The sequence below is a fragment of the Schistocerca nitens genome, chromosome 5, assembly GCF_023898315.1.
Source record: "Schistocerca nitens isolate TAMUIC-IGC-003100 chromosome 5, iqSchNite1.1, whole genome shotgun sequence".
NCBI classification, from domain to species: domain Eukaryota; kingdom Metazoa; phylum Arthropoda; class Insecta; order Orthoptera; family Acrididae; genus Schistocerca; species Schistocerca nitens.
The window spans coordinates 462,960,243-462,985,402 of record NC_064618.1 but is presented as its reverse complement, the minus strand read 5'-3'; the positions used below and the strand labels follow the sequence as shown (position 1 = coordinate 462,985,402).

The window sequence follows — 25,160 nt, the reverse complement described above, 5'->3', positions numbered from 1 at the left end:
TTGTAGTGTTGCCAACACAACATCGTCATTAGTTTGTCTTTTAGTTGATTGTGTGTGTGTTATTCTGTTGAATTATATTGCTGTGTTTTTATATGCGTGGAAGAGTACTGAAGAAGTAGTGATGGAGTGGTTTTTAATTTTTTTTAATGGGGGATGGAGAAGCAAAGATGAGCAGACATAAGAGTGTGAAGGAGAGTGAGTTGGAGGTAAAGATCAGCAGCAAGAAGTGAAATGAAATTGGGGGAGGGGGGAATTGGGTGGTAGAGGGTGAAATATGGAAAGGGATCTTTTCTTTTAATGTGTTTTTTCAGTTATTTTATATAGTGTCTGATTTCCAATATTTATTTGGTCATTGAGCAAGTGTTTATTATCTGTTAATGCTTTGTGTGTGTGGAAATTTTCTTGGAAAGGGAGGAGGTGTCTATCTTTACTGATTCTTGTGATGTTCGTATCTTTTTCAATATTGCTTGCTCTGTGGCATTCCTGTTTCAGATTATCTGCAAATGTTGAATGGTTTGTACCATGTTTCAATGTTCTGATGTGTTCTTTTTATTGTGTGTCAATATCCTACAGTCATTCTAATGTATATTTTTTCACAATCTCTGCAACTGGGCTGATAGATATCAGATTGTTGGTATCTGTCTGGTCTTGATTTAATTTTTTGGGTGGTCTTTTGCATTGGGTTCTTTGTTTTCTAAGCAATGTTTGTGCCTTGTTTTTTAATATGTTAACCTATTTTATGTGTGAATTTATTGTGGTTGGTCACTGTATGCCATTTTTTGTGATAGTTGTGTATGTTGGTGTGGTCTGATTAGCTTTTTCATTATTTGCGTCTTTATTTTCCTGTCTAATTTGTCTACCGTTGTTTCTTTGTGTCCATTTTTAATATTATTTGTTTTATAATGGCCAGCTATTTTTGGTGATCAGAAGTGTTTAGGAGGATCCTCTTGAGTCTGTTTAACATGTACCGGTATCTGATTGCTGCTGTTTGTGATTCTGCAGGTGGTTTGAGGTTGCATTTAAAACGGCGTCACTTCTTGTGGGTTTTCTGTATATGTCACATACATGTTTGTTATTTTGTTTTCTTGTGGTTACATAGGAAGTGGAATGAGTTTTTCTATTTTTATGTTCATCTACCATGCATATTATGTTATCCATGTGCCTGTACCAGTAGATGACGTTGCACATTTTCTTTGTTATTGTGTCTTCTGAATACCAAAAAGAGCTGGCCATTATAAAACAATTAGCATTAAACATGGACACAAAGAAACAACGGTAGAGAAACTAAAAGGGGAAAAAATAAAGACACAGATAATAAAAAAACCAATAAAACCACACCAATAGATACAACCGACATTACCACAAAAAATGGCATACTGTGACCTACGACAACAAATTCACACATAAAATAGGTAACATACCGATGCAAAAAAATAACAAGGCTTAAACACTGCTTACAAAACGAAGAACTTAGTATAAAAGAACATCCCAAAACTTAAACCAAAACCAAACAGACACCAATAATATGGTATCTATCAGCTCAGTTGCAGAGATTGTAAAAAAGTATACATTGGAATGACTGGCAGGACATTTGATGTATAATACTTGTTTAAAAAACACGTCAGAGCACTGAAACACAGAACAAATCATTCAATATTTGCGGATAATCTATAACAGGAGTACCACAGAGCAAGCAATATTAAGGAAGTTATGAGCATCATAACAATCAGTAAAGACAGAGATCTTCTTCCTTTCCAAGAAAATTTCGACATAACAAAGCACTAACACACAATAAACAGCTTCTCAATGACCCAATAAATATTGGAAATCAGACACTATATAAATTAATTGAAAAAATCGCATGAAAAAGAAAAGAGCCTTTTCCATGATTCACCCTCGCCCACCCAATTCCCCCACGCCCCCCTCCCCCTGCCCCCAATTTCATTTCACTTCTTGCTCCTCATCTTTAACTCCAACTCACTCTCCTTCACACTACTATGCTCTTATGTCTGTTCATCTTTGATTCTCCATCCCCATTACAAATAAACAAAAAAACACTTCATCACTATTCCTCCATTACTCTTCCACAGTATATAAATACACAGCAGTATAATTAAATAGAATAACACACATAAAGTAAACTAAAATAATGTATAGGTCAAAGACAAACTTGTGACGATATTACATTGGCAACACCACAAGACACAATACTCATTTAGAAGTATAAAAATAAACAGTAAACAGTGGTGCACAAAAAGTGTGCTATGAGTAACGTTAGTAGTTCATAGTTCTGCAGAGCAACGAAAAATTAGACTACGAGTATCTGTGTCTAATGAAGAAAGGCACCAGACGGTTAGCAGACGGCATTTCCTGTGCAGGCGAGAAACAAACCAGAAATCATCGTAAGTAAAAACCAACGAATTATTAACATACTATTTTTCGATCTTAATAACAAATCAAACTGTAAATATCTTTAATTATAGACCACTCGTGATGCTTTTCCTCAATAAAGCGACACGCGTCTGGTGAAAATAACACGCTTGTTCTTAGAGTTGTAACGATCGAATGAAAATACCCTTAAAAATACCAAATGTTTTGAACAGATCTTTACAATGAGCTCGACTACAATTTTTTATTATTTTTCTTATGGCCTTTCTCTGCTACTGAAAATTGTGCTCATATTTCGCGCATTTGTTCCCCAAAAAAGACTGCCATAGCTAAGAATTGAGTGTACATGTGAACTGTTTGTACCTAAGAGACACTGTCTATTGCCCACTGACTCTAAGGACATAACATGCCGAAGATATTCTGCTTGTAACTTAGTCGTATGTATTAACACCAGTTCAGCTGAAAATCAATATCCACCCCTAGAAATATCACATTTGTTACACAGTCTATAGAACTGGCGTCTACATTTAGTTAAACTATGTGCTTTTCCCTCTTCAAACTGAAATTCATGACATTGGTTTTTTTACGTTCTTCATTGCTTACTGAACTGTAAACTTCCTGAGTGTTTCATCTGATTTCTCCGCAAGGAGTTCTCTTTTGTTTTCGCAGTGACTATAATACTGCTATCATCAGAAAAGAGGATTTTTTGCTCATGACTAACGCTACTGGGAACATAAGTTGATGTACATCAGGAACAGGTTGGTCATAATCTGCTGCCCCGAGGAACTCTGGTTCTGATGAGTATTATACTAAAAGTTTAGACTTATTTGAGGTATGCGTTATCTCTGTTCTTTGTACCTTATCTGCTGTGCATGACTGGAACCGATTATTAGCTACCCCTCTTATTACTAATGCTTCTAGTGTACTCTAATGAAATTCTCTGGCGGTTGTCTTTTCTGTGGTTTAAAAATACTTAACAACTACAGTAGGTTCAGTCTGTCGGCTCATTCTGAAGATGGCCGAAAGGTATACGGCTGAAACTCGAGGGGCATTCACACTGTCAGCCTGCTAAACTACGAGGGGCGTTCAAGAAGTAACCCAACACATTTTTTCTCGGACAGTTCGGTTGAAGAAACATGCAGCTTGTTGCGGGACATCTTGGAATATTCCGGCTTCAGTGCCTATAGGTTCACATACTTCGATAAGTGGCAGCGTTATACGTAGCCTTCAAAATGGCGTCTGTAACGGAGGTATGTTTCACGCAGATAGCTGTCAATGAGTGTCTTTTGGCGGAAAACCAGGGTATCGCATATATTCATAGGAGCTTGGAGAATGTCTACGGAGACCTGGCAGTTAACAAAGTCGTTGGGTGAGCGTCTGTTATTATCGTAATAAGATCGCACGAACCTGTCCGATGTTGGCTCCACGAACAATACGAGACTGGAATAGAAAGAAGAACCAATAGAGGTATTCAAGGTACCCTCCGCCACACACCGTCAGGTGGCTTGCGGAGTATGGCTGTAGATGTAGATGTCGTGCGTGTCGGCTGGTCGCACACAGCTGCGACTCCTGCTATATTTGGAACGCGGGGTACTCTGATTCGAGATTATCGACGGATCACAAACAAATCGCTACACTACGCTCGTCCACCAGTTGGGGCACTCAGAAATGTGTACCCGCTGGGTTCCTTGTTGCCCAACAGAAGAACATAAAGAGCAACGAAGAACCATCCGTGAGGAATTGTTTGCGCTTTACAAATCTAGCTAGTCGTGACAATTTTTTATCGAACATCATCACGGGCGATGAAACATGGATTCATCACTTCGAGCCGGAAACAAAACAGCAACGCATCGAGTGGTGCCACACCATCTCTCCTCTGATGAAAAAGTTCAAAGCTGCACACTCAGCTGGTAAAGTCATGGCGACGGTCTTCCGGTAATCTGAAGGGTTATTCTGTTTGATGCCCCCTCATGGTGCAACGGTCAACTCTGAAGTGCTGCCCTCAAGAAATTGAAGAAACGATTTCGCGTCTTCGTCGCCACATAATTGCTAATGAACTCCTCCTCCCTCGTGGCAATGCAAGACCTCATACAAGTCTGCGCACCCGAGAGGAGCTCACAAAACTTTATTGGACTGTTCTTCCTCATCCACTCTACAGCTCGGATCTCACACCTTCCGACTTGCATCTGTCTGGACCAATGAACGATGCACTTCGCGCGAAGCAGTACATGGATGACGGGGCGGTTATTGATACAGCAAGATGTTGGCTCCGATATCAAACGGTGGAGTGGTACCATGAGAGCATAGAGGACCTCCCAGTAAGCTGGCGTAAGGCAGTCACATTGAACGGAGATTGTGTTGAAAAATAGGCTTTTGTAGCCAAAATGGTGAGGAATAGTATGGTGTATTGGAATACTGAATAAAACCAACCTGCCTACAGAAAAAAAAATTTCTTGCATTACTTATCGAACGCCCGTCATATTGAAGAAGAAATGAAGTGTATGCGGCTGCGTTCCCGATGTTAGTTGGAAATTGTGTGCTCGAGGGCTGTGATAGATAGCAAATTGGTGTCGAAACTTGGCTCTATGAGTATCTAGCGTCATCAGTGAGCTCAGCGTAGCAATTGGCGCTCCGTTGCAAAAGATTGGGCTTATTTTTTAATAATACCCGAACACCACCGTACGATGGCGAGCGTCGCAAACGACTCTCGCGGCCAGAAGCGAGCAGCAGGCTGACCTGGTGGTTCCTCGGCGGGGAAGACGGGTGTCCGCGCGCGCCACGCCCAGGCGCACAGGTCGCACGTGGTGAGCCCGTCGGGCGCCGCGGAGTCGTCGAGGAAGTGAGGCCGCGGCGGCGGCGGGACGAAGGCGCCCGACCACAGGGCCGCCGCGTCGCCGTCGCCGTCCAGCGGCAGCGACAGCGCGTCCTCCTCCGGCGCGCCCGCCCACCAGTCGCTCTGGTTGCACGGCTCCACGCCCGCCTGCACACACCGGCGTTCTGCTCACAGCGCGAACCAGCCGCCCGCCAACACGTAGGGAAATTCTACACTGAAGTTCCAGGGAAACTGGTATAGGTATGCGTATTCAAATGCAGAGATATGTAAACAGGCAGAATACGGCGCTGCGGTCGTCAACGCCTAAGTACACTACTCGCCATTAAAATTGCTACACCAAGAAAAAATGCAGATGAGAAGCGGGTGTTCATTGGACAAATATATTATACTAGAACTGACACATGATTACATTTTCACGCAATTTCGGTGCATAGATCCTGAGAAATCAGTACCCAGAACAACCACCTCTGGCCGTAATAACGGCCTTGATACGCCTGGGCTTTGAGTCAGAGCTTGGATGGCGTGTACAGGTGCAGCTGCCCATGCAGCTTCAACACCATACCACAGTTCATCATCAAAAGTAGTGACTGGCGTATTGTGACGAACCAGTTGCTCAGAGGATGGACGTGTACGGGCTTGGAGACAACCTCATGAATCCATGGACCCTGTATGTCAGTAGGGGACTGTTCAAGCTGGTGGAGGCTATCTAATGGTGTGGGACGAGTGCAGTTGGAGTGTATGGGACCCCTGATACAGCTAGATACGACTCTGACACGTGACACGTACGTAAGCATCCTGTCTGATCACCTGCATCCAATCATGTCCATTGAGCATTCCAACGAACTTGGGCAATTCCGGCAGGACACCCCACACGTCCGAAATTGCTACAGAGTGGCTCCAGGAACACACTTCTGAGTTTAAACAATTTCTCTGGCCACCAATCTCCCCAAAGATGAACATTATTGAGCATCTCTGGGATGCCTTGCAACGTGCTGTTCAGAAGAGATCTCCATCGCCTCGTACTCTTACGGATTTATGGACAGCCCTCCAGGATTCATGGTGTAAATTCCCTCCACCACTACTTCAGATCTTAATTGAGTCCATGCCACGTCCTGTTGCGGCACTTCTCCGCGGTCGCGGGAGCCCTACACCATATTTGGCACGTGTACCAGCTTCTTTGGCTCTTCAGTGTACATTTATAATTATAGTCTGCAAGCCACATTACGGTATCTGGCGGAGGGTACTTTGTGTACCATTGTCACTTCCTTCTTTTCTTGTTCCAGTCGCGTATGGTTAGCGGGAAGAAGGGATTGCCGCGTGGACTCTAAATCTCTCTAATCCTGCCTTCATCGTCTTTTCGCAAGCTATACGAAGTGTGATAAAAAAGTAAAGGGAATTTTTCTTAAAGAATATTTATTTATTCATCATAAACATCAACTTTGTTCCCTTCAGAATAATCCTCCTCAGATATATTACACTTGTGCCAGCGCTTTTCCAATCTTGGAAGCACTTCTGGAGCTCACTTTTTGTTATGGTGTTGAGTTCCTACAGCGCTTCTGTTTTTATCTCATCAATCGTGGCAAAACGATGTCCTTTGTTGGTTCTCTTCAGCCTCGGGAATGGAAAGAAATCAAAGGGGGCTATGCCAGGTGAATACAGTGACTGAGAAACAGTTTTTTTTCCCAAAAAATCACGCACAAGCATTGAGGTGTGAGCAGGAGTATTATCGTGAGGCAATGTGCCCGAGCGATTTCACCACGATTCTCGCCATTTTCCTCGGACTGCTTCGCACAAACAGCGCATAACATATGTAGTATTGTTTACTGACCGTGCGACCATAAGGCAAGAACCGAGGCCTACGAGAAAGACAGGCCGCGGCGCGTACGTCACGAAGTTAGGCCTGAGCTCGTTCGCTCTCTCACCTCAGCACACTACTTTTCTACGCCTTTTAACTCGTAACTGGGTGTGTACATACAAACGAGAATTGCATCTTCTACTGGAATAGGCTATTATGGAGTCTTACTGTTATTAGTCCTACAATGATCGGAAGTCCACAGGCCTACTTATAATTTGTTACTGCTGTACTGGGGTACAATATAATTAAAACTAAGCCAAAATGATTATCAGTTGCATAAGGTACCACTTCTTGTAGGAAATGAGGACTGTTAAGCAGAAGATCCTAAATGCTATAAACAAGCCGTTATACCATTGATATCGAGTATTGATCTTAAATTAAATTTTGTTGTAGTACTATTAATCAGTAAGACTTCATAATAGCAGATTCCAGTAAAAGATGCAATTCTCGTTAGTACGTACGCGCCCAGCTGCGAGTCAACAGGTTTAGAAACGCGTTTTGTCTGCTGAGCTGAGCTAGCGAGCGAGTTCAGGCCTACCTTCGTGACGTACGCGCTGCGATTTGTCTTCCTCGTGGGCTTCGGCAAGAACTCATCATGCACTAACCCATTGTGATCCAAGAAAACAGTGAGAAGAACCTTCATATGTGATCGAACTTGTCGAATTTTTTCGGTCTCGCCTCTTCAGGCAGTTTCCATTGCGACGATTTGGCCTTGGTTTCGACAAAACACCAATGTACCTATATTTCGTCACCCGTTATTACTTTCCTTAGAACTTCTGGATCGTTGTCGACTTCATCCAGCAATTCCTGAGCGATGTCTACGCGACCTCGTTTTTGATCGAAATTCACCGGCCAGTGTGGCCGAGCGGGTTCTAGGCGCTTCAGTCTGGAACCGCGCGACCGCTACGGTCGCAGGTTCGAATCCTGCCTCTGGCATGGATGTGTGTGATGTCCTTAGGTTGGTTAGGTTTAAGTACTTCTAAGTTCTAGGGGACTAATGACCTCAGATGTTCAGTCCCATAGTGTTCAGAGCCATTTTTTTTTATCGAAATTCAACACTTTCGCAGCAAACTTCGCTGCTTCACGTTCAAGCCCAAAACTTCCTAAAAATCGCTTAGAATGAGCCAAAGAATATGCCGACATAATACTCAACCGATGGTGATTTGGTGATTTTCCAGAGCCGTTTCCTTTATTTCTTTTACACTGTCGTCGGTGACTGATGTGCTGGGGCATCTATGGCGGTCGTCGTCTTCAAGGTCTTTTTGACCATCTTTGAAACATTTATACGAATCTTAAACTCTTTTCTTACTCCTAGCAGATTCGCCAAAAGCTACAGCCAGCATTTCAAATGCGGTGCTGCACTTTTTTCCCATTTTTCAAGCAAAATTTAATGCAAATTCTTTGATCCATCTTCTTCGAAAGTAAAAACTCGAGTGCTTGAGAACATGTATAACCTTTTCGACTGTCAACAATAAACTAAATATTCAAAATAGCTGAAAATGCAAATATAAACTGGGAAAATGTGCCAAAAAGTAAAAACAGTTGAAAATCGGATGTATGAATCCCGCGAAATTAAAAAAAATTCGCGTTATTTTTTTATCAGACGTCGTACATAGGAAGAGGCACTATAGTGGATGACTTTTCCAGGAGCGTACACTCTCAGAATTTTAACAGACCATAGCGTGTTACAGAATGCATCTCTTGCAGCGTCTGTCATTGGAGTTGACTGGGAATCCCTCAGACGCTTTCGCACTGACTACATGAACCTATAACGAAATATGATGCTCTTCTTTCGACCATTTCTATCAGTCCTACTTGGTGCGGACTGAAGTCTTGTTCGAACGAGTGTTTTGTAGGCTACTTCATTTGCTGATGGACAACATTTCGTGAGGGCTCTTCCAATGAATCTCAGTCTGGCATCTGCCTTATCTCGCGATTAATTTTATTGGTCGTTCCACTTCATATCGCTCGCTATGCATACCGCTAGATATTTAATGGAAGTAAGTGTTTCCAGTGATTGTTCTGCAATCGCGTAGTCATATCATAAAGGGTCTTTCTTTCCATGTACAGACAATATGTTACATTTGTTTATGTTGAGGGGCACTTGCCACCACCGGCACCACGCGTCGATCGTCCTCAGGTCTTCTTGCATTTCGCAACAATTTTCTAGCTTTGCGACATCTCTGTACACAACAGCATCACCCGCGAAAAGCCTCGTGGAACTTCCAACGTTATCTACCGACTGATTTGTTTATATTGTGAAACGTAATGTCCCTATAACACTGCCTTGGGGCACGACTGAAGTTACTTTTACTTCTGAAGACTTCTCTCCGTTGAAAATGACATGCTGTGTTTCATTTGCTAGAAACTCTTAAATCCAGTCACAAAATTGGTCTGATATTCCGTACGCTCGTATTTAGGTCATTAGGCGGCAGCACGGAACTGTATCCGACAGCTTGCGGAAGTCAAGGAAAACGGCATCTACCTGGGCAGCTGTAACTACTGCTTTCCATGTCTCGTGAAGGAACAGAGCGGAGATTGTAGGTCTCCAGAAATGTCATAATACTGTGGTGGACATTCCTTGAGAGAATACGGAACAAGTACGAGCGGTTTCCCCAAGCAGATGATAAAAATATGCCAAGGTTTATACTGAGTAAACCAGAACTCTAACGAAAAACTTTCAGAGGTTTTTCAGGGACACCTTCCGTGTCTTTTGTTGTAAGGGACCCACGGTCTCCGGTGCCTCGTTACAGAATTATTGCATCTCGTATCGTTTCACCGAGTGGGGCAGCGCAGTGGTTAGCACACTGGACTCGCATTCGGGAGGACGACAGTTCAAACACGCGTCCGGCCATCCTGATTTAGGTTTTTTGTGATTTGCCTAAATCGCGTACGTCGAATGTCGGGATGGTTCCTTCGAAAGGGCACGGCCGCTTTCCTTCTTCATCCTTCCCTAATCCGAGCCTGTGCTCCGTCTCTAATGATATTATTTGTCGCCGGGACTTTAAACACTAATCTCTTCCTCCTTCTCCTCTTTTCGTTTCTTGCCCAGATTAGCTTTATATCTGTATTGTAGTGAAAATAGTGCACAACAGTGCAAATATAGACTGTACGAGCGTGCGTGTTGCTCCCACTCGCTCACAGTATCTGTTGTTGACAACAGTAATGTCCTCCTTGTCTCGTTGCCCTCAAGCATTCACTAGTGATCGGTTCTGCCTTGGCTTTTGTTTTCCGGTAGTATTACTTGTGCGTTAACAGTGATACACAGCAGTACTATGGATGGATTTATTGATGAAGAATTGCCCGATATGCAACTCGTGTACGGGTTCACTGAATGCATTGGGAGAGCAGACCAACGGCGCTATGCTGAGTTGACAGCAAGCATATCACAGTACTCCCATCTTATGGTTCTTACTTACTTTGTGTTGTACTTTTTGGTGACTACATATTACAGGCATTTCCACTACTGTGAAGGTATTTTGTGGTAACAAATCAAATAAATCATAATTACATTATTACTCTCTAACGAGCTGCCGGAGATCGTTGGTCCCTCGGACCAAAATGCTCAGAAGGTATTACTGAAGAACAATCGAAAATTTGACGGTGGAGTTCTAGTTCATCCTGTATAAAAACACCAAAATGAAACTAGGCACTGGCCAAGAGTTGACAACAGAAATAGAGATAAAAAAAGGAGTAAGGCAAGACTGTAATATGTCAGCAACACCGTTCAGCATCTTCATCGACGACCTGACCAGGGAATGGATGAAGGACAGAATACTTCAAGGTACAAGAATTGTGACAGATAAAGTCCTAAATACGATGCTTTTTACCGACGACCACCTAATCATAGAGGATAGTGAAGAGAAATTACTGATTGTGATAAACAGGTTAACAATATAACCCTAGTTATATCATGAAGATATCAACAACAAAAACAAGAACAGTGCTCTTTTTAGGAAAACCCCATAAGGGTAAGATAACCATCAGTAAAATAATAACATTATAGGTACCCCATTTGCAGTTTCTAGAATGTGACATAAATTTTGAAGAAGAGAACGATACAAATAAGAAAAATTAACATCTATCAACATGTATGTGGCACGATAAGAAGAGCATTAAAGTATAAAACGAGAAGAGAAAACCAAGTGAAATTTTATAAACTCATGGCACTCGCTCATTACAATATGGAACAGAAAGTTGCACATGAAGTTCCAAAGACCTAGGACAACTTGAAACATCAGAAATGAAGTTCCTTAGATCAGTGAAATGCCGCACAAGGGAAGACAAAATAAGAAATGAAGAAATAAGTAAAAAACTGGGGGTACAGCCATTAACTGAAAAAGTAATCCAATCCTTCAGACAAGATTGAATGTCTAACGAGCCATACAAAGACTGCCTGCCTGTAAAATGGTGTTACTGAATGTAGACACTAGCGGTACATGAACAGCATGTGAACTGGTTGTATAAACGCCTGGCTCTGATACTCGAACGCACTCAAGCCTGCTTGAAGATTGCCATATGCGTGAGTCAGCGGAGTTTTGAAACTGTTCGTTCAATTTAATGTACTGTCAGACCATTGCAGAGTGGTACTTCCAAAATTTTAACTGTCACCTCAAAGAAGTGGAGCTTCGACAATGAAACTTGGGGACGGTGCCAGCTGTGCTCTAAAATATTCTCCCTTCGGTACAAAGCCTTATTACCAACGATGGATCTATTGGCAGAGGCCTTGAGTGTGGAAGTCTGCATTTGGTTTTTCGGGAAACGTCCCGACTAGAAAATCACCTCGTCGTCAGTCTGGAAATGTCTACCGTGCAGTGATTTCTTCGTCTGAGGGAAGAGGAAGAAGTTACTGGGTGCAATAGTAGGAGAACACAGGGGAGAGACGAATTTGATAGCCCAAAGAAACAGCATGTGTGTCACTGTCCTGTGCAGAATGAGCTGGGCCGTTGTCGTGGAGCAAAAACACTCCCGTGGACAACTTCCCGCGACCCTTGGTCTTGAGAGCCTCGCGTAAACTCGTCAGAATTCAGTAGTATGCTCCAGTGACTGTTTGCTCCTTACTACAATTACCTGTTAACACGACACCACGGCAATCCCAAAAAACGCTCGCTCAGCATTACCTTGCCCGGTTACGATTGGATCTCGCCATTGTTGGCGGTGGTGAACGCATGTATCTCCACTGCTTGCTTTGCTCCTTTGTCTTTGACAGTCAACCAATCAGTGATGCACTAGAATTGGCCGAGAAACTCAGTGACTCTTTCGCACATTTTAAATGAACCTGAAACGAAACGCGCTGCCCCTCTTTGGGTTTTCTCTGCTCCCTCTATCAAACCTATGTGGTACGGATCGCAAACTGACGATCATTATTCCAGTATTGGTCGGACGAAGTTTTCTAAGCTATCTTCTTTTGGGAACTCTTCCACTGAATCTCAGACTCGCATTAACCTTACCTGCAGTGAGTTTTGTATGGTCGTACGACTTCAGATAGCTGGTGATTATGCTGCTAAACAAGTAATCTGGATTAGCCTGACAAAGTAGTAACATTTCCGCTGCTGCGTCGGTTCGCCAGGACTTTTGAACTGGATGAGCAAACATCGAATCTAGTGGGGAGCAACCTTTGCTCTGTTCGAAATGACGTACAAGATACTGGAAACAGATATACAACTGATATTCGCTTTTTCTATTATCGCCTCGATTGTGATACGGAGGTTAACTATACTGACTGGTCTACTGTTATTTTTGCAAGAGCCCAAAAGTAGGTGCACTTCAGAAATTAAATGGGTTTGTAATACAGGCAATTGAGGTGTAGAGAAACAAAGTCCGTGTCTTTAGGTAATTGTCAAGATAAACATTTACATTGTAAAATTTCATCAGAAACGTCAACAAAAAGAAAATCACAGAAAATGTCATAAACGATTCCTCAAAATTCCATTTATATCATCAACTGTTCGAAATGCCGACTGTCTACTGCAATATACACTCCTGGAAATGGAAAAAAGAACACATTGACACCGGTGTGTCAGACCCACCATACTTGCTCCGGACACTGCGAGAGGGCTGTATAAGCAATGATCACACGCACGGCACAGCGGACACACCAGGAACCGCGGTGTTGGCCGTCGAATGGCGCTAGCTGCGCAGCATTTGTGCACCGCCGCCGTCAGTGTCAGCCAGTTTGCCGTGGCATACGGAGCTCCATCGCAGTCTTTAACACTGGTAGCATGCCGCGACAGCGTGGACGTGAACCGTATGTGCAGTTGACGGACTTTGAGCGAGGGCGTATAGTGGGCATGCGGGAGGCCGGGTGGACGTACCGCCGAATTGCTCAACACGTGGGGCGTGAGGTCTCCACAGTACATCGATGTTGTCGCCAGTGGTCGGCGGAACGTGCACGTGCCCGTCGACCTGGGACCGGACCGCAGCGACGCACGGATGCACGCCAAGACTGTAGGATCCTACGCAGTGCCGTAGGGGACCGCACCGCCACTTCCCAGCAAATTAGGGACACTGTTGCTCCTGGGGTATCGGCGAGGACCATTCGCAACCGTCTCCATGAAGCTGGGCTACGGTCCCGCACACCGTTAGGCCGTCTTCCGCTCACGCCCCAACATCGTGCAGCCCGCCTCCAGTGGTGTCGCGACAGGCGTGAATGGAGGGACGAATGGAGACGTGTCGTCTTCAGCGATGAGAGTCGCTTCTGCCTTGGTGCCAATGATGGTCGTATGCGTGTTTGGCGCCGTGCAGGTGAGCGCCACAATCAGGACTGCATACGACCGAGGCACACACGGCCAACACCCGGCATCATGGTGTGGGGAGCGATCTCCTACACTGGCCGTACACCACTGGTGATCGTCGAGGGGACACTGAATAGTGCACGGTACATCCAAACCGTCATCGAACCCATCGTTCTACCATTCCTAGACCGGCAAGGGAACTTGCTGTTCCAACAGGACAATGCACGTCCGCATGTATCCCGTGCCACCCAACGTGCTCTAGAAGGTGTAAGTCAACTACCCTGGCCAGCAAGATCTCCGGATCTGTCCCCCATTGAGCATGTTTGGGACTGGATGAAGCGTCGTCTCACGCGGTCTGCACGTCCAGCACGAACGCTGGTCCAGCTGAGGCGCCAGGTGGAAATGGCATGGCAAGCCGTTCCACAGGACTACATCCAGCATCTCTACGATCGTCTCCATGGGAGAATAGCAGCCTGCATTGCTGCGAAAGGTGGATATACACTGTACTAGTGCCGACATTGTGCATGCTCTGTTGCCTGTGTCTATGTGCCTGTGGTTCTGTCAGTGTGATCATGTGATGTATCTGACCCCAGGAATGTGTCAATAAAGTTTCCCCTTCCTGGGACAATGAATTCACGGTGTTCTTATTTCAATTTCCAGGAGTGTAGTTCACTGTTGCTATCTGAAGTATACATATTTTCATTTGGAGATAGTAAATGAAGCTGCGGACGCTAGAAAATGGAGTACCAAGTGGAGAAATCGAAACATTTCCAACATATTCTTCTGTTTGAGTTCATTAGAGATGTGACATCAGCGGAGGCAGCCGGAAACATTTGCACCGTGTATGGGGAGAATGCCATTAGATAGAGCACGGCAAGAAAATGATTTTCTCGTTTTAAGCTGGATCGTTCTGGCATTAGTGACATTCTCCACGTTCAGGAAGACCTTCAGGTTTTCACGAAGCGATCCACCTCAACGTACTCGGGAACTGACATATGTGATGAACTGTGATCACTCCACCATCGTGCGACATTTGCTTGCAATGCGAAGGTTAAAAAATCGTGTCTATGGGTACCGCATGCTCTGTTCCAAAATCACACAAATCAGTGGCCTTATGTGCATCTCTGCTTGCTCGTCATCAGTTGGCTCGTGAACAACTCCGACGACCATTCCTGTCCTCTGGTGACGAGAAATGGTGTATTTATGCTAATAGAAGGAAAAGAAAGGATTGGTGCAGCCCAAATAAGGCAGCAACTCTCCGTACAACGACCTGCACGCATCTACAAAAGATAATGTTACGCACCTGCTGGAACAGCGACAGTATGGTGTACTACGAATGGCTTCCCCTAGGTGTACACGTTACGGCTGGCATTTATTGTCAACAACTATGACGTCTTGAAGAAGCAATCCAAGAAAAACGACCAGGAAGACTGTGTAAAGTGATGCTACTGCACTATAGCCCCCGCCCGCATTCTGCTAGACTAACATAAAATACCGCACAGGAATTGGGTTGGGAAGTCATTCTGTACCCACTTAATTCAGTTGATCTTGCGCCCTCAGATTTTCAGCTTTTCCGCTCTCTATCGGGCAACGTTTAATGAACTTCCTTTCCAGATGAAAATGCGCTCCAAACATTGCTCGAAAAGTTGTTCTACTCAAAATAACGTAATTTCTAGTTGCGGAATCGGGATGTTACTCCAGCGTTGGTACACTGTTGTAAATAGTGAAGGAGACTATATTATTGACGACTAAAGTCTCTATTATATGCATATGCTGAGTTTATTAAACTGATGGAAAAACGCAACAAACTTATGCACCAACATAATAATTATATGTGAATATATGAAGATGCCCGAAAGAACAGGTACCATCTTCATATAGATAAGGTTAACCGGCCAACGATCTTCTTCAGTGCGGCTCTTGCATTGCCCGAACTCTTACGGGAATCGATAGATTGAATGTCGCAAGTAATGACTATAGTGGGTAGAGGCACTACAAATGTAGTGTGTGGACAGTAAGTTGGGGGGCGTGCCAGAGATAAGTCCGTGCAGTCGCCCTATCCGCTGCGTCCTCGGTGGCTCAGACGGTAGCCGGCACGGTAGCTCAGCGTGTTCAGTCAGAGGGTTATGTACCCTCTGTAATAAAAAAAACTGAGTTAACTGATCATCAACGAACTTAATCGGATGCCTTACGATGTCCGCCCCGAGCAGATACAACGAACAAAAGCGAACAAAATGAGATAAAAAAAAAACAAAAACTGGATAGAGCGTCTACCATGTAAACAAGAGATCCCAGGTTCGAGTCCTTGTCGAGGCACATATTTTCAACTGTCTCTGTTGATATTTATCAACGCCTGTAAGCAGCTAAGCTAAAGGTCTTGATTCCGTTGTAATTTCACAATAATTATATTGTTACACAGGATGTGAAGAAAAAGTTGCGAAAAGCTGATTGAAGGAAGGTTGGGCTTGATGATTTATACCGAGAGATGTAAGTGGTTGTTTACCGTGGTTTCCCTATTTCAGACCAGACGAAATTTCAGGATGATTCCACTGAAAAAAAAAAAAAAAGATGCCTGATTGCGTTCCTCGTTCATAACTGGAGCTCCATCTCTAATGAACTCGTTGATGGGACGTCAAAACATAATTTTCTCTCCTTTAATGACTCGTTGTGTGACATTTAGGTCACTGAAAGACTGAACGAGGGTGTGGTTCAAGATCCTTTGTCTATGCAGACAACACAGCACTAGTTGCTCACATTAAAATTTTCGAGGGAATGGAAATTAATATGTCTACAGTCTTTGAAATTGTGGCCATTTATCATAGCGCAAAAACACCTTCAGTCAAAGCCTGACAAAACACAACACTGTGCGTACACATGAGAAACATAGATGTCAATAAAAAGTTGAATGTAACCTGCGAAGGCCAGCTGCTGTCTTATATTGACATCTCCATTCAAGTAAGAGTCAAGTTTGACCGTAACTGACCTTCGGTAATTACTGCCTGGATATGAAGGTTAAACTGTGCGGGCGGAATTACATCACCCGAAAGCTTACCAGTAGCAACAGGTTTTCGCTCCGTGCAATCCTTCGTACGTCAGGTCTTCCCCGTACATATCAGTATAAGCACACTGGTCAAAATAAATAAGTCAGACGTAGGAGTCACCACACTAATACCATGTAGCACCGCCTCTAGTCTTGATGATGCCCACATTCAGCGAACGTCCACAAGTTTCATCTAGCATCCTAACTCGTAGATAACGAGATGCTTTAAAACGACCAAGATGCGGCGGTATTGATTACCACGTTTCATATGCTGATTCAAGAGTTCATAGACGTTTTCTATGGAATTGAGATCGAGTGATTTAACGGGTCAGTCGATGTACGATAAGGTATCTGGTGCTCGTCAAACCAGCCCTGTGAACACGGCTTTTATTATTTTGAAATGTGGGAGAGCCTACAGCTTACTCGTCATGAAGATAAGGGCAACGACTGGTTACTTACGAGATACGTTCAATAAGCAACGCTACACATTGTTTTTCTAGGCAAATTTCGATTTAAAGAAATGTAGAATTTGGTGAGGGACATTGTTGAATATTCCGCTTCAGCCTCCATAGTTTCAAGAAGTTCCGATACTAGGCCGCACTATACGAGTATGTAGTCTTCAAAATGAGTCTCTAAGGGAGTTGCGTTCCAAGGGGAGAACTGTCATCGAGTTTCTTTTGGCGGAAAACCAGAGATCCCAGGTAGTCACAGGCGCTTACAAAGTGTCTACGGAGACCTGGCAGTGAACAAAAGCACGGTGAATCGTTGGGCGGGGCGTCCGTCATAATACCAACAAGGTCGCGGAAACCTGTCCGATATCCCGCTTTCCGGCCGCCCGCACAGCTGCGACTGCTGCAGTGTTGAATGTGCGGACCCTCGCATTGAGGTAATCGACGGATCACATTCAAACATCTCGCAGCACAACTGGACGTCTACGTTAGTGGTGCTGACACACTCTTCCACCATTTAGGATACTCAAAGGTGTGTGCCCGCAGGGTGCCTCCACACCTAACAGAAGATCGTAATGAGCAAAGAAGAATTATGTGTGCGGAAGCGCTTGCATGTTACGAGGCTGATCGTGACAATTTTTTGTTGAACAGCATCACAGTCGATGAAACAGGATTCATCAATTTGAACAGGAAACAAAACGTCAATCCACGGAGTGGTTCCACAGCACCTCTCTTCTGAAAGAAGAGTTTAATGCTGCACTTCTGCCGGTAAAGTAATGACGACGGTCTTCTGGGACTCTGAAGGGGTTATTCTGTTTGATTTTCTCCTTCATGTGCAGCGATCAACTCTGAATTATGTGGTGTGCTGCGCTCAGGAAACTGAAGAAAGGGCTTCAGCGTGTTCGTCGCCACGAAAATGCAAACGAACTTCTCCTTCTACGTGACAACGCAAGACCTCATACAAGTCTTTGCACCGGAGAGGAGCTCACAAAACGTCCCTGGACTGCTCTTCATCCAGCACATAGTCCTGATCTCACACCTTCCGACTTCCATTCGTATGGCCCAATGAAGAATTCACTCCGCGGGAAACAGCACGTGGATGGTGAGGTTATTGAGGCAGCAGGACGTTGGCTCCGACATCGGCCAGTAGAGTGGTACCATGGGGGCATACAGGCCCTCCCAGTAAGGTGCCGTAATGTCGCCGCATTGAACGGGAACTATGCAGAAAAACAAGAGTTTGTGGCCGTAAGAGTGGGGATATAATGGTTTATGGAATCATGAATAAAAACCAACCTGCTTTCAGAAAAAAAGTGTTGTATTACTTATTTATCACCCCTTGTAGAATGTCCTGATTAATGTTCGCGGTAGCCGGCCGTTGTGGCCGATCGGTTCTAGGCTCTTCAGTCCGGAACCGCGCTGCTGCTGTGGTCGCAGGTTCGAATCTTCCTCGGACATGGATGTTTGTGATGTCCTTAGGTTAGTTAGGTTTAAGTGATTCCAAGTCTAGGGGACTGATGACCTCAGATGTTAAGTCCCATACTGCTTAGAGCCATTTGAACCATTTGAATGTTCGCGGTAACCTGAATGACTGGGTCCAAGTTAGGGTACAAGCCATGGTACGAAAAACCACATCCAAAACTCGAGAGAACCATCTCCAGCCTAAATTACACCCTCTATGCACTGTGAATTAAACGCCTTCTCACTTGGCTATCGGTGCACCACGACTTTTCGGACCACACTACACGCCTACATTCAGCTACTATTCAGTTTGTATGATATTTGGTCCGGTGAGAAGTGCAGATTTACTAGGGCCGTTCTACAAGTAATGCAATACATTTTTTATTCAGGATTCCGATACTTTATATTATTCCCCAAACTTTTGGCTACAAAACTCCGTTTCTCTACACAATCTCCGTTCAATTCAACCACCTTACTGGGAGGGCCTGTATGCCCGCATGGCACCACTCGACTTGTCAACGAAGGAGCCAAAGTCTTGCTGCATCAATAACCTCCCCATTATTCACGTACTGCTACGCGCAGGGTGCATCCTTCACAAAGCCAAACACATGGAAGGTGAGAGATCTGGGCTGTAGGGTGGATGGGGAAGAGTTTTGTGAGGCCCTCTCGGGTGCTCAGACTTGTGTGAGGCCTTTCATTGTCCTGGAGAAGAGGAAGTTGGTTTGCATTTTTTTGGCGACGAACACGGTGAAGTCGTTTCTTGAGTTTCCTGAGGGTAGCACAATAAACTTCAGAGTTGATCGTTGCACATCAAACAGAATAACCCTTTCAGAAAAAAATGGTTCAAATGGCTCTGAGCACTATGGGACTTAACATCTGTGGTCATCAGTCCCCTAGAAGTTAGAAATACTTAAACCTAACTAACTTAAGGAGATCACACACATCCATGCCCGAGACAGGATTCGAACCTGCGACCGTAGCGGTCACGCGGTTCCAGACTGAAGCGCCTAGGGCAGGCCGGAGTGGCCGAGGGGTTCTAAGCGCTACAGTCTGGAACCGTGGGACCGCTACGGTCGCAGGTTCGAATCCTGGCTCGGGCATGGATGTGTGTGATGTCATTAGGTTAGTTAGGTTTAAGTAGTTCTAAGTTCTAGGGGACTGATGACCTCAGAAGTTAAGTCCCATAGTGCTCAGAGCCATTTGAACCATTTTTTGAAGCGCCTAGAACCGCACGGCCACAAGGACCGGCTAACCCTTTCAGAGTCCCAAAAGACCGTCACCATGACTTGACCTGCTAAGAGTGTGACTTTGAACTTTTTCTTCGGTGGACAGGTGGTGTGGCGCCGCACCATGGATAGCAGTCTTGTTTCCAGTTCGAAATGATGAACTCCGTGTGTGGTCACCTGTTAAAATATTCCACAAAAAATTTTCAAGACTAACCTCGTAATGTGCAAGAAATTCCGCTACAGACAGTCCTTCGTTTCTCTTTGTGTTCTTCTGTTAGGCGGGGAGGAAACCAGCGGGCACACACCTTGGCATACCCCAACTGGTGGATGGTGTGTCGGCACTATCAAATGAGATGTCCAGTTGTGCTGCGAGGCGTTTGTTTGTGATCCGTCCATCATCTCTAATCAGAGTGCCCAACTTGTTCCAACATGCTGGAGTCACAGCTGTGTACGGTCGGCCAGCACCTGGGGATCGGACAGGTTTGAGCGACCTTGTTGCGATGATGACAGACGCCTTGCCCAATGATTCACCGTGCTTTTTTTCACTGCCAAGTTTCCATAGACATTCAGCTCACGCCTATAAATGTCTGCTATGCTCTGGTTTTCCGCCAAAAGAAGCTCGATGACAACTCTCCGCTTGGAACGCTTCTACGTCACTGACGCCATTTTGAAGGCTATGTATAACGCTGCCACCAAACATAATTTCATAAAAATATAGTAGTTGAAGCACGAATATTCCACGATGTTCCACAACAAATTCCACATTTTTCCAACATCTACGTCTACATCTACATACATACTCCGCAATCCACTATACGGTGCGTGGCGGAGGGTACCTCGTACCACAACTAGCATCTTCTCTCCCTGTTCCACTCCCAAACAGAACGAGGGAAAAATGACTGCCTATATGCCTCTGTACGAGCCCTAATCTCTCTTATCTTATCTTTGTGGTCTTTCTGCGAAATATAAGTTGGCGGCAGTAAAATTGTACTGCAGTAAGCATCAAATGCTGGTTCTCTAAATTTCCTCAGTAGCGATTGACGAAAAGAACACCTCCTTTCCTCCAGAGACTCCCACCCGAGTTCCTGAAGCATTTCCGTAACACTCGCATGATGATCAAACCTACCAGTAACAAATCTAGCAGCCCGCCTCTGAATTGCTTCTACGTCCTCCCTCAATCCGACCTGATAGGGATCCCAAACGCTCGAGCAGTACTCAAGAATAGGTCGTATTAGTGTTTTATAAGCGGTCTCCTTTACAGATGAACCACATCTTCCCAAGATTCTACCAATGAACCGAAGACGACTATCCACCTTCCCCACAACTGCCATTACATGCTTGTTCCACTTCATATCGCTCTGCAATGTTACGCCCAAATATTTAATCGACGTGACTGTGTCAAGCGCTACACTACTAATGGAGTATTCAAACATTACAGGATTCTTTTTCCTATTCATCTGCATTAATTCACATTTATCTATATTTAGAGTTAGCTGCCATTCTTTACACCAATCACAAATCCTGTCCAAGTCATCTTGTATCCTCCTACAGTCACTCAACGACGACACCTTCCCGTACACGACAGCATCATCAGCAAACAGCCGCACATTGCTATCCAACCTATCCAAAAGATCATTTATGTGGACAGAAAACAACAGTGGACCTACCACACTTACCTGGGGCTCTCCAGATGATACCCTCACCTCCGATGAACACTCACCATCGGAATCGGCTCAGAAAAAGAAATGTTGCATTACTCATAGAACGCCCCTTGTAGGTGCTGCTGTGTGCAACGGCTTTTTACGAGGTGTTCGACTCCAAATGTCTATAACACGCAGTACTCTTTTCAATGTTCGGTTGGAACCTGATTAAGGGGGTCTTGAATTCACTGACAGCAGCAATTCCTATCGGGTTTGGAATCTACTGCCACTGACAAAAGGTTTAGCCGTATCTGACGCCTGCCGGTTACGATCTTTTTCGGACACTTTTCTTACGTAGTATTTGTTGTAGACACAGTGGACAGTCTGCGTTGATACGCTAATAAATCGAGCAATTTAATTCACGATTTTGTCTTGAGCACTTCCAAATATGGTATCTTAGTGCTGCCATTCTGTTGGGTCTCCATGTGGATTCATCTTACTGCGCTGATGCCATGCAACCCATTGACACGTATACAACACTTCACTGTCATGACTTAAGTCAGTGGAAGAAGGTTACATGTCCGCCTGGTACCAGGCCTACATCTATAGCGTTCCAAAGCGACCGGTGAGCTCTTTTCAAAAAAAAAAAATGTTCAAATGTATACGAAATCTTATGAAACTTAACTGCTAAGGTAATCAGTCCCTAAGCTTACACACTACTTAACCTAAATTATCCTAAGGACAAACACACACACCCATGCCCGAGGGAGGACTCGAACCTCCGTCGGGACCAGAGCTCTTTCCAGGGGGTGAGTAATGTCTAATGATCTTATATCCTATGTCAGGAAGATTAACTCACTCTGAACGAAATCGAGCAAAATAGGATACCTGCAACCATTCGCGAAATAATGATTTTTTCCTTGTTATAGACATCAACGCTAAGGCGTCGGACAGCCACTCTATGGTCATGAAGTACAGTCGCTTAGGATTAAACCAAGAAATGCCTTTCCGTGAATGCCTTTCCGGCGAATAGCGTTTTGATGAAGTGTTTCTTGATCTACGTCTGTATTCATCTACATACAGAGCCGGGACAAATGCATTATCCTCAAGGACTATGTTCATTGGCACCAGGGTATAGTATGTGCATGTTTCGGGGTTGTAGTGTTATTGGTTCATGGTCATCAGTCATTGGATGACACTCAAGAGGCCTGTCTGTGCAGCCTCTGTTTTGATTATTTTATGGTAGGTCATTATATATAACAACAATAAGAGCAGACCCAATACTGATATGTGTAGTACACCAGTAGTGGTTGTTCCCCATTCTGAAGATGCTGTTTTGTTGTATGCGTCCCTGAATTTCTCAATGCAACATTCAGTGTCCTTCTACTTAAGTAGATTGGAAACTAGTTACCGGTGAGGTCTTTGACACTGTATTATTTTAGCTGCTGTACTCCAGTGTGAGTCAGTGATGAAGTGGCAGACTACAGATCTTTAGGTCTTGAGTTGAAACCTCCGTTAGTACTAGGATTTTTAGGTGTGATTTTGCACTTATTTCACCTATAATAATGTGAATGTGAAAAATGCTGAGTTGCACTATGGATCAAAATCCACATTAAAGTGAAAGGCTCCTAAAACTGTTTAGGTAAGTCAATTCCAAGGTTGGGGGAAGATAGTGACATACACTCCTGGAAATGGAAAAAAGAACACATTGACACCGGTATGTCAGACCCACCATACTTGCTCCGGACACTGCGAGAGGGCTGTACAAGCAATGATCACACGCACGGCACAGCGGACACACCAGGAACCGCGGTGTTGGCCGTCGAATGGCGCTAGCTGCGCAGCATTTGTGCACCGCCGCCGTCAGTGTCAGCCAGTTTGCCGTGGCATACGGAGCTCCATCGCAGTCTTTAACACTGGTAGCATGCCGCGACAGCGTGGACGTGAACCGTATGTGCAGTTGACGGACTTTGAGCGAGGGCGTATAGTGGGCATGCGGGAGGCCGGGTGGACGTACCGCCGAATTGCTCAACACGTGGGGCGTGAGGTCTCCACAGTACATCGATGTTGTCGCCAGTGGTCGGCGGAACGTGCACGTGCCCGTCGACCTGGGACCGGACCGCAGCGACGCACGGATGCACGCCAAGACCGTAGGATCCTACGCAGTGCCGTAGAGGACCGCACCGCCACTTCCCAGCAAATTAGGGACACTGTTGCTCCTGGGGTATCGGCGAGGACCATTCGCAACCGTCTCCATGAAGATGGGCTACGGTCCCGCACACCGTTAGGCCGTCTTCCGCTCACGCCCCAACATCGTGCAGCCCGCCTCCAGTGGTGTCGCGACAGGCGTGAATGGAGGGACGAATGGAGACGTGTCGTCTTCAGCGATGAGAGTCGCTTCTGCCTTGGTGCCAATGATGGTCGTATGCGTGTTTGGCGCCGTGCAGGTGAGCGCCACAATCAGGACTGCATACGACCGAGGCACACAGGGCCAACACCCGGCATCATGGTGTGGGGAGCGATCCCCTACACTGGCCGTACACCACTGGTGATCGTCGAGGGGACACTGAATAGTGCACGGTACATCCAAACCGTCATCGAACCCATCGTTCTACCATTCCTAGACCGGCAAGGGAACTTGCTGTTCCAACAGGACAATGCACGTCCGCATGTATCCCGTGCCACCCAACGTGCTCTAGAAGGTGTAAGTCAACTACCCTGGCCAGCAAGATCTCCGGATCTGTCCCCCATTGAGCATGTTTGGGACTGGATGAAGCGTCGTCTCACGCGGTCTGCACGTCCAGCACGAACGCTGGTCCAACTGAGGCGCCAGGTGGAAATGGCATGGCAAGCCGTTCCACAGGACTACATCCAGCATCTCTACGATCGTCTCCATGGGAGAATAGCAGCCTGCATTGCTGCGAAAGGTGGATATACACTGTACTAGTGCCGACATTGTGCATGCTCTGTTGCCTGTGTCTATGTGCCTGTGGTTCTGTCAGTGTGATCATGTGATGTATCTGACCCCAGGAATGTGTCAATAAAGTTTCCCCTTCCTGGGACAATGAATTCACGGTGTTCTTATTTCAATTTCCAGGAGTGTATAATCTCTGATAGCATCATGCCAAGAAAAGCACTGTGGTGTTCAAATCAACCTTTAGGTTGATGACAGATTTGCCTGTAAGTGATTTCTATGAAATGTAATGATAAGTCACAGAAAGTGCTATCGGTGCTTCGGAAATCCAAATTGAGACTGACTAAACATGTTATCTTGGAGAGGTATTCTTGTACACACAGTTCTTTCCTTTACCTTCAAAAAGGAGGTAAGTAGTGAGACTGATCGATAATTGTCAATGGCAGTCTCACTATCTTCTTTAGAGAATACACTTTTGCTACGTCTTTATTTTTGTGACTTATTTTAATTTATGCCATTTTGAATAATACTCCCACAACTTTACCAATCTGGCTCGTGAGATGTTCTGAGTTAATCTGTTAAGCTGCAAACATGTTTCCAAGCTATCAGATGTGTTAATGATA

The 25,160-nt window shown here is 44.9% G+C and overlaps 1 protein-coding gene across 1 annotated transcript in view; it reads right to left on the bottom strand.

Annotated features, from left to right (window-relative positions):
• LOC126259674 (uncharacterized) overlaps window positions 1-25,160 on the bottom strand; it is a 230,279-nt gene that overhangs the window by 26,524 nt on the left and 178,595 nt on the right. Inside the window, exon 2 of the mRNA XM_049956621.1 lies at window positions 5,125-5,368. Within this exon, the coding sequence (XP_049812578.1) occupies window positions 5,125-5,368 (244 nt within the window). The remainder of the gene's footprint in view (window positions 1-5,124; window positions 5,369-25,160) is intronic.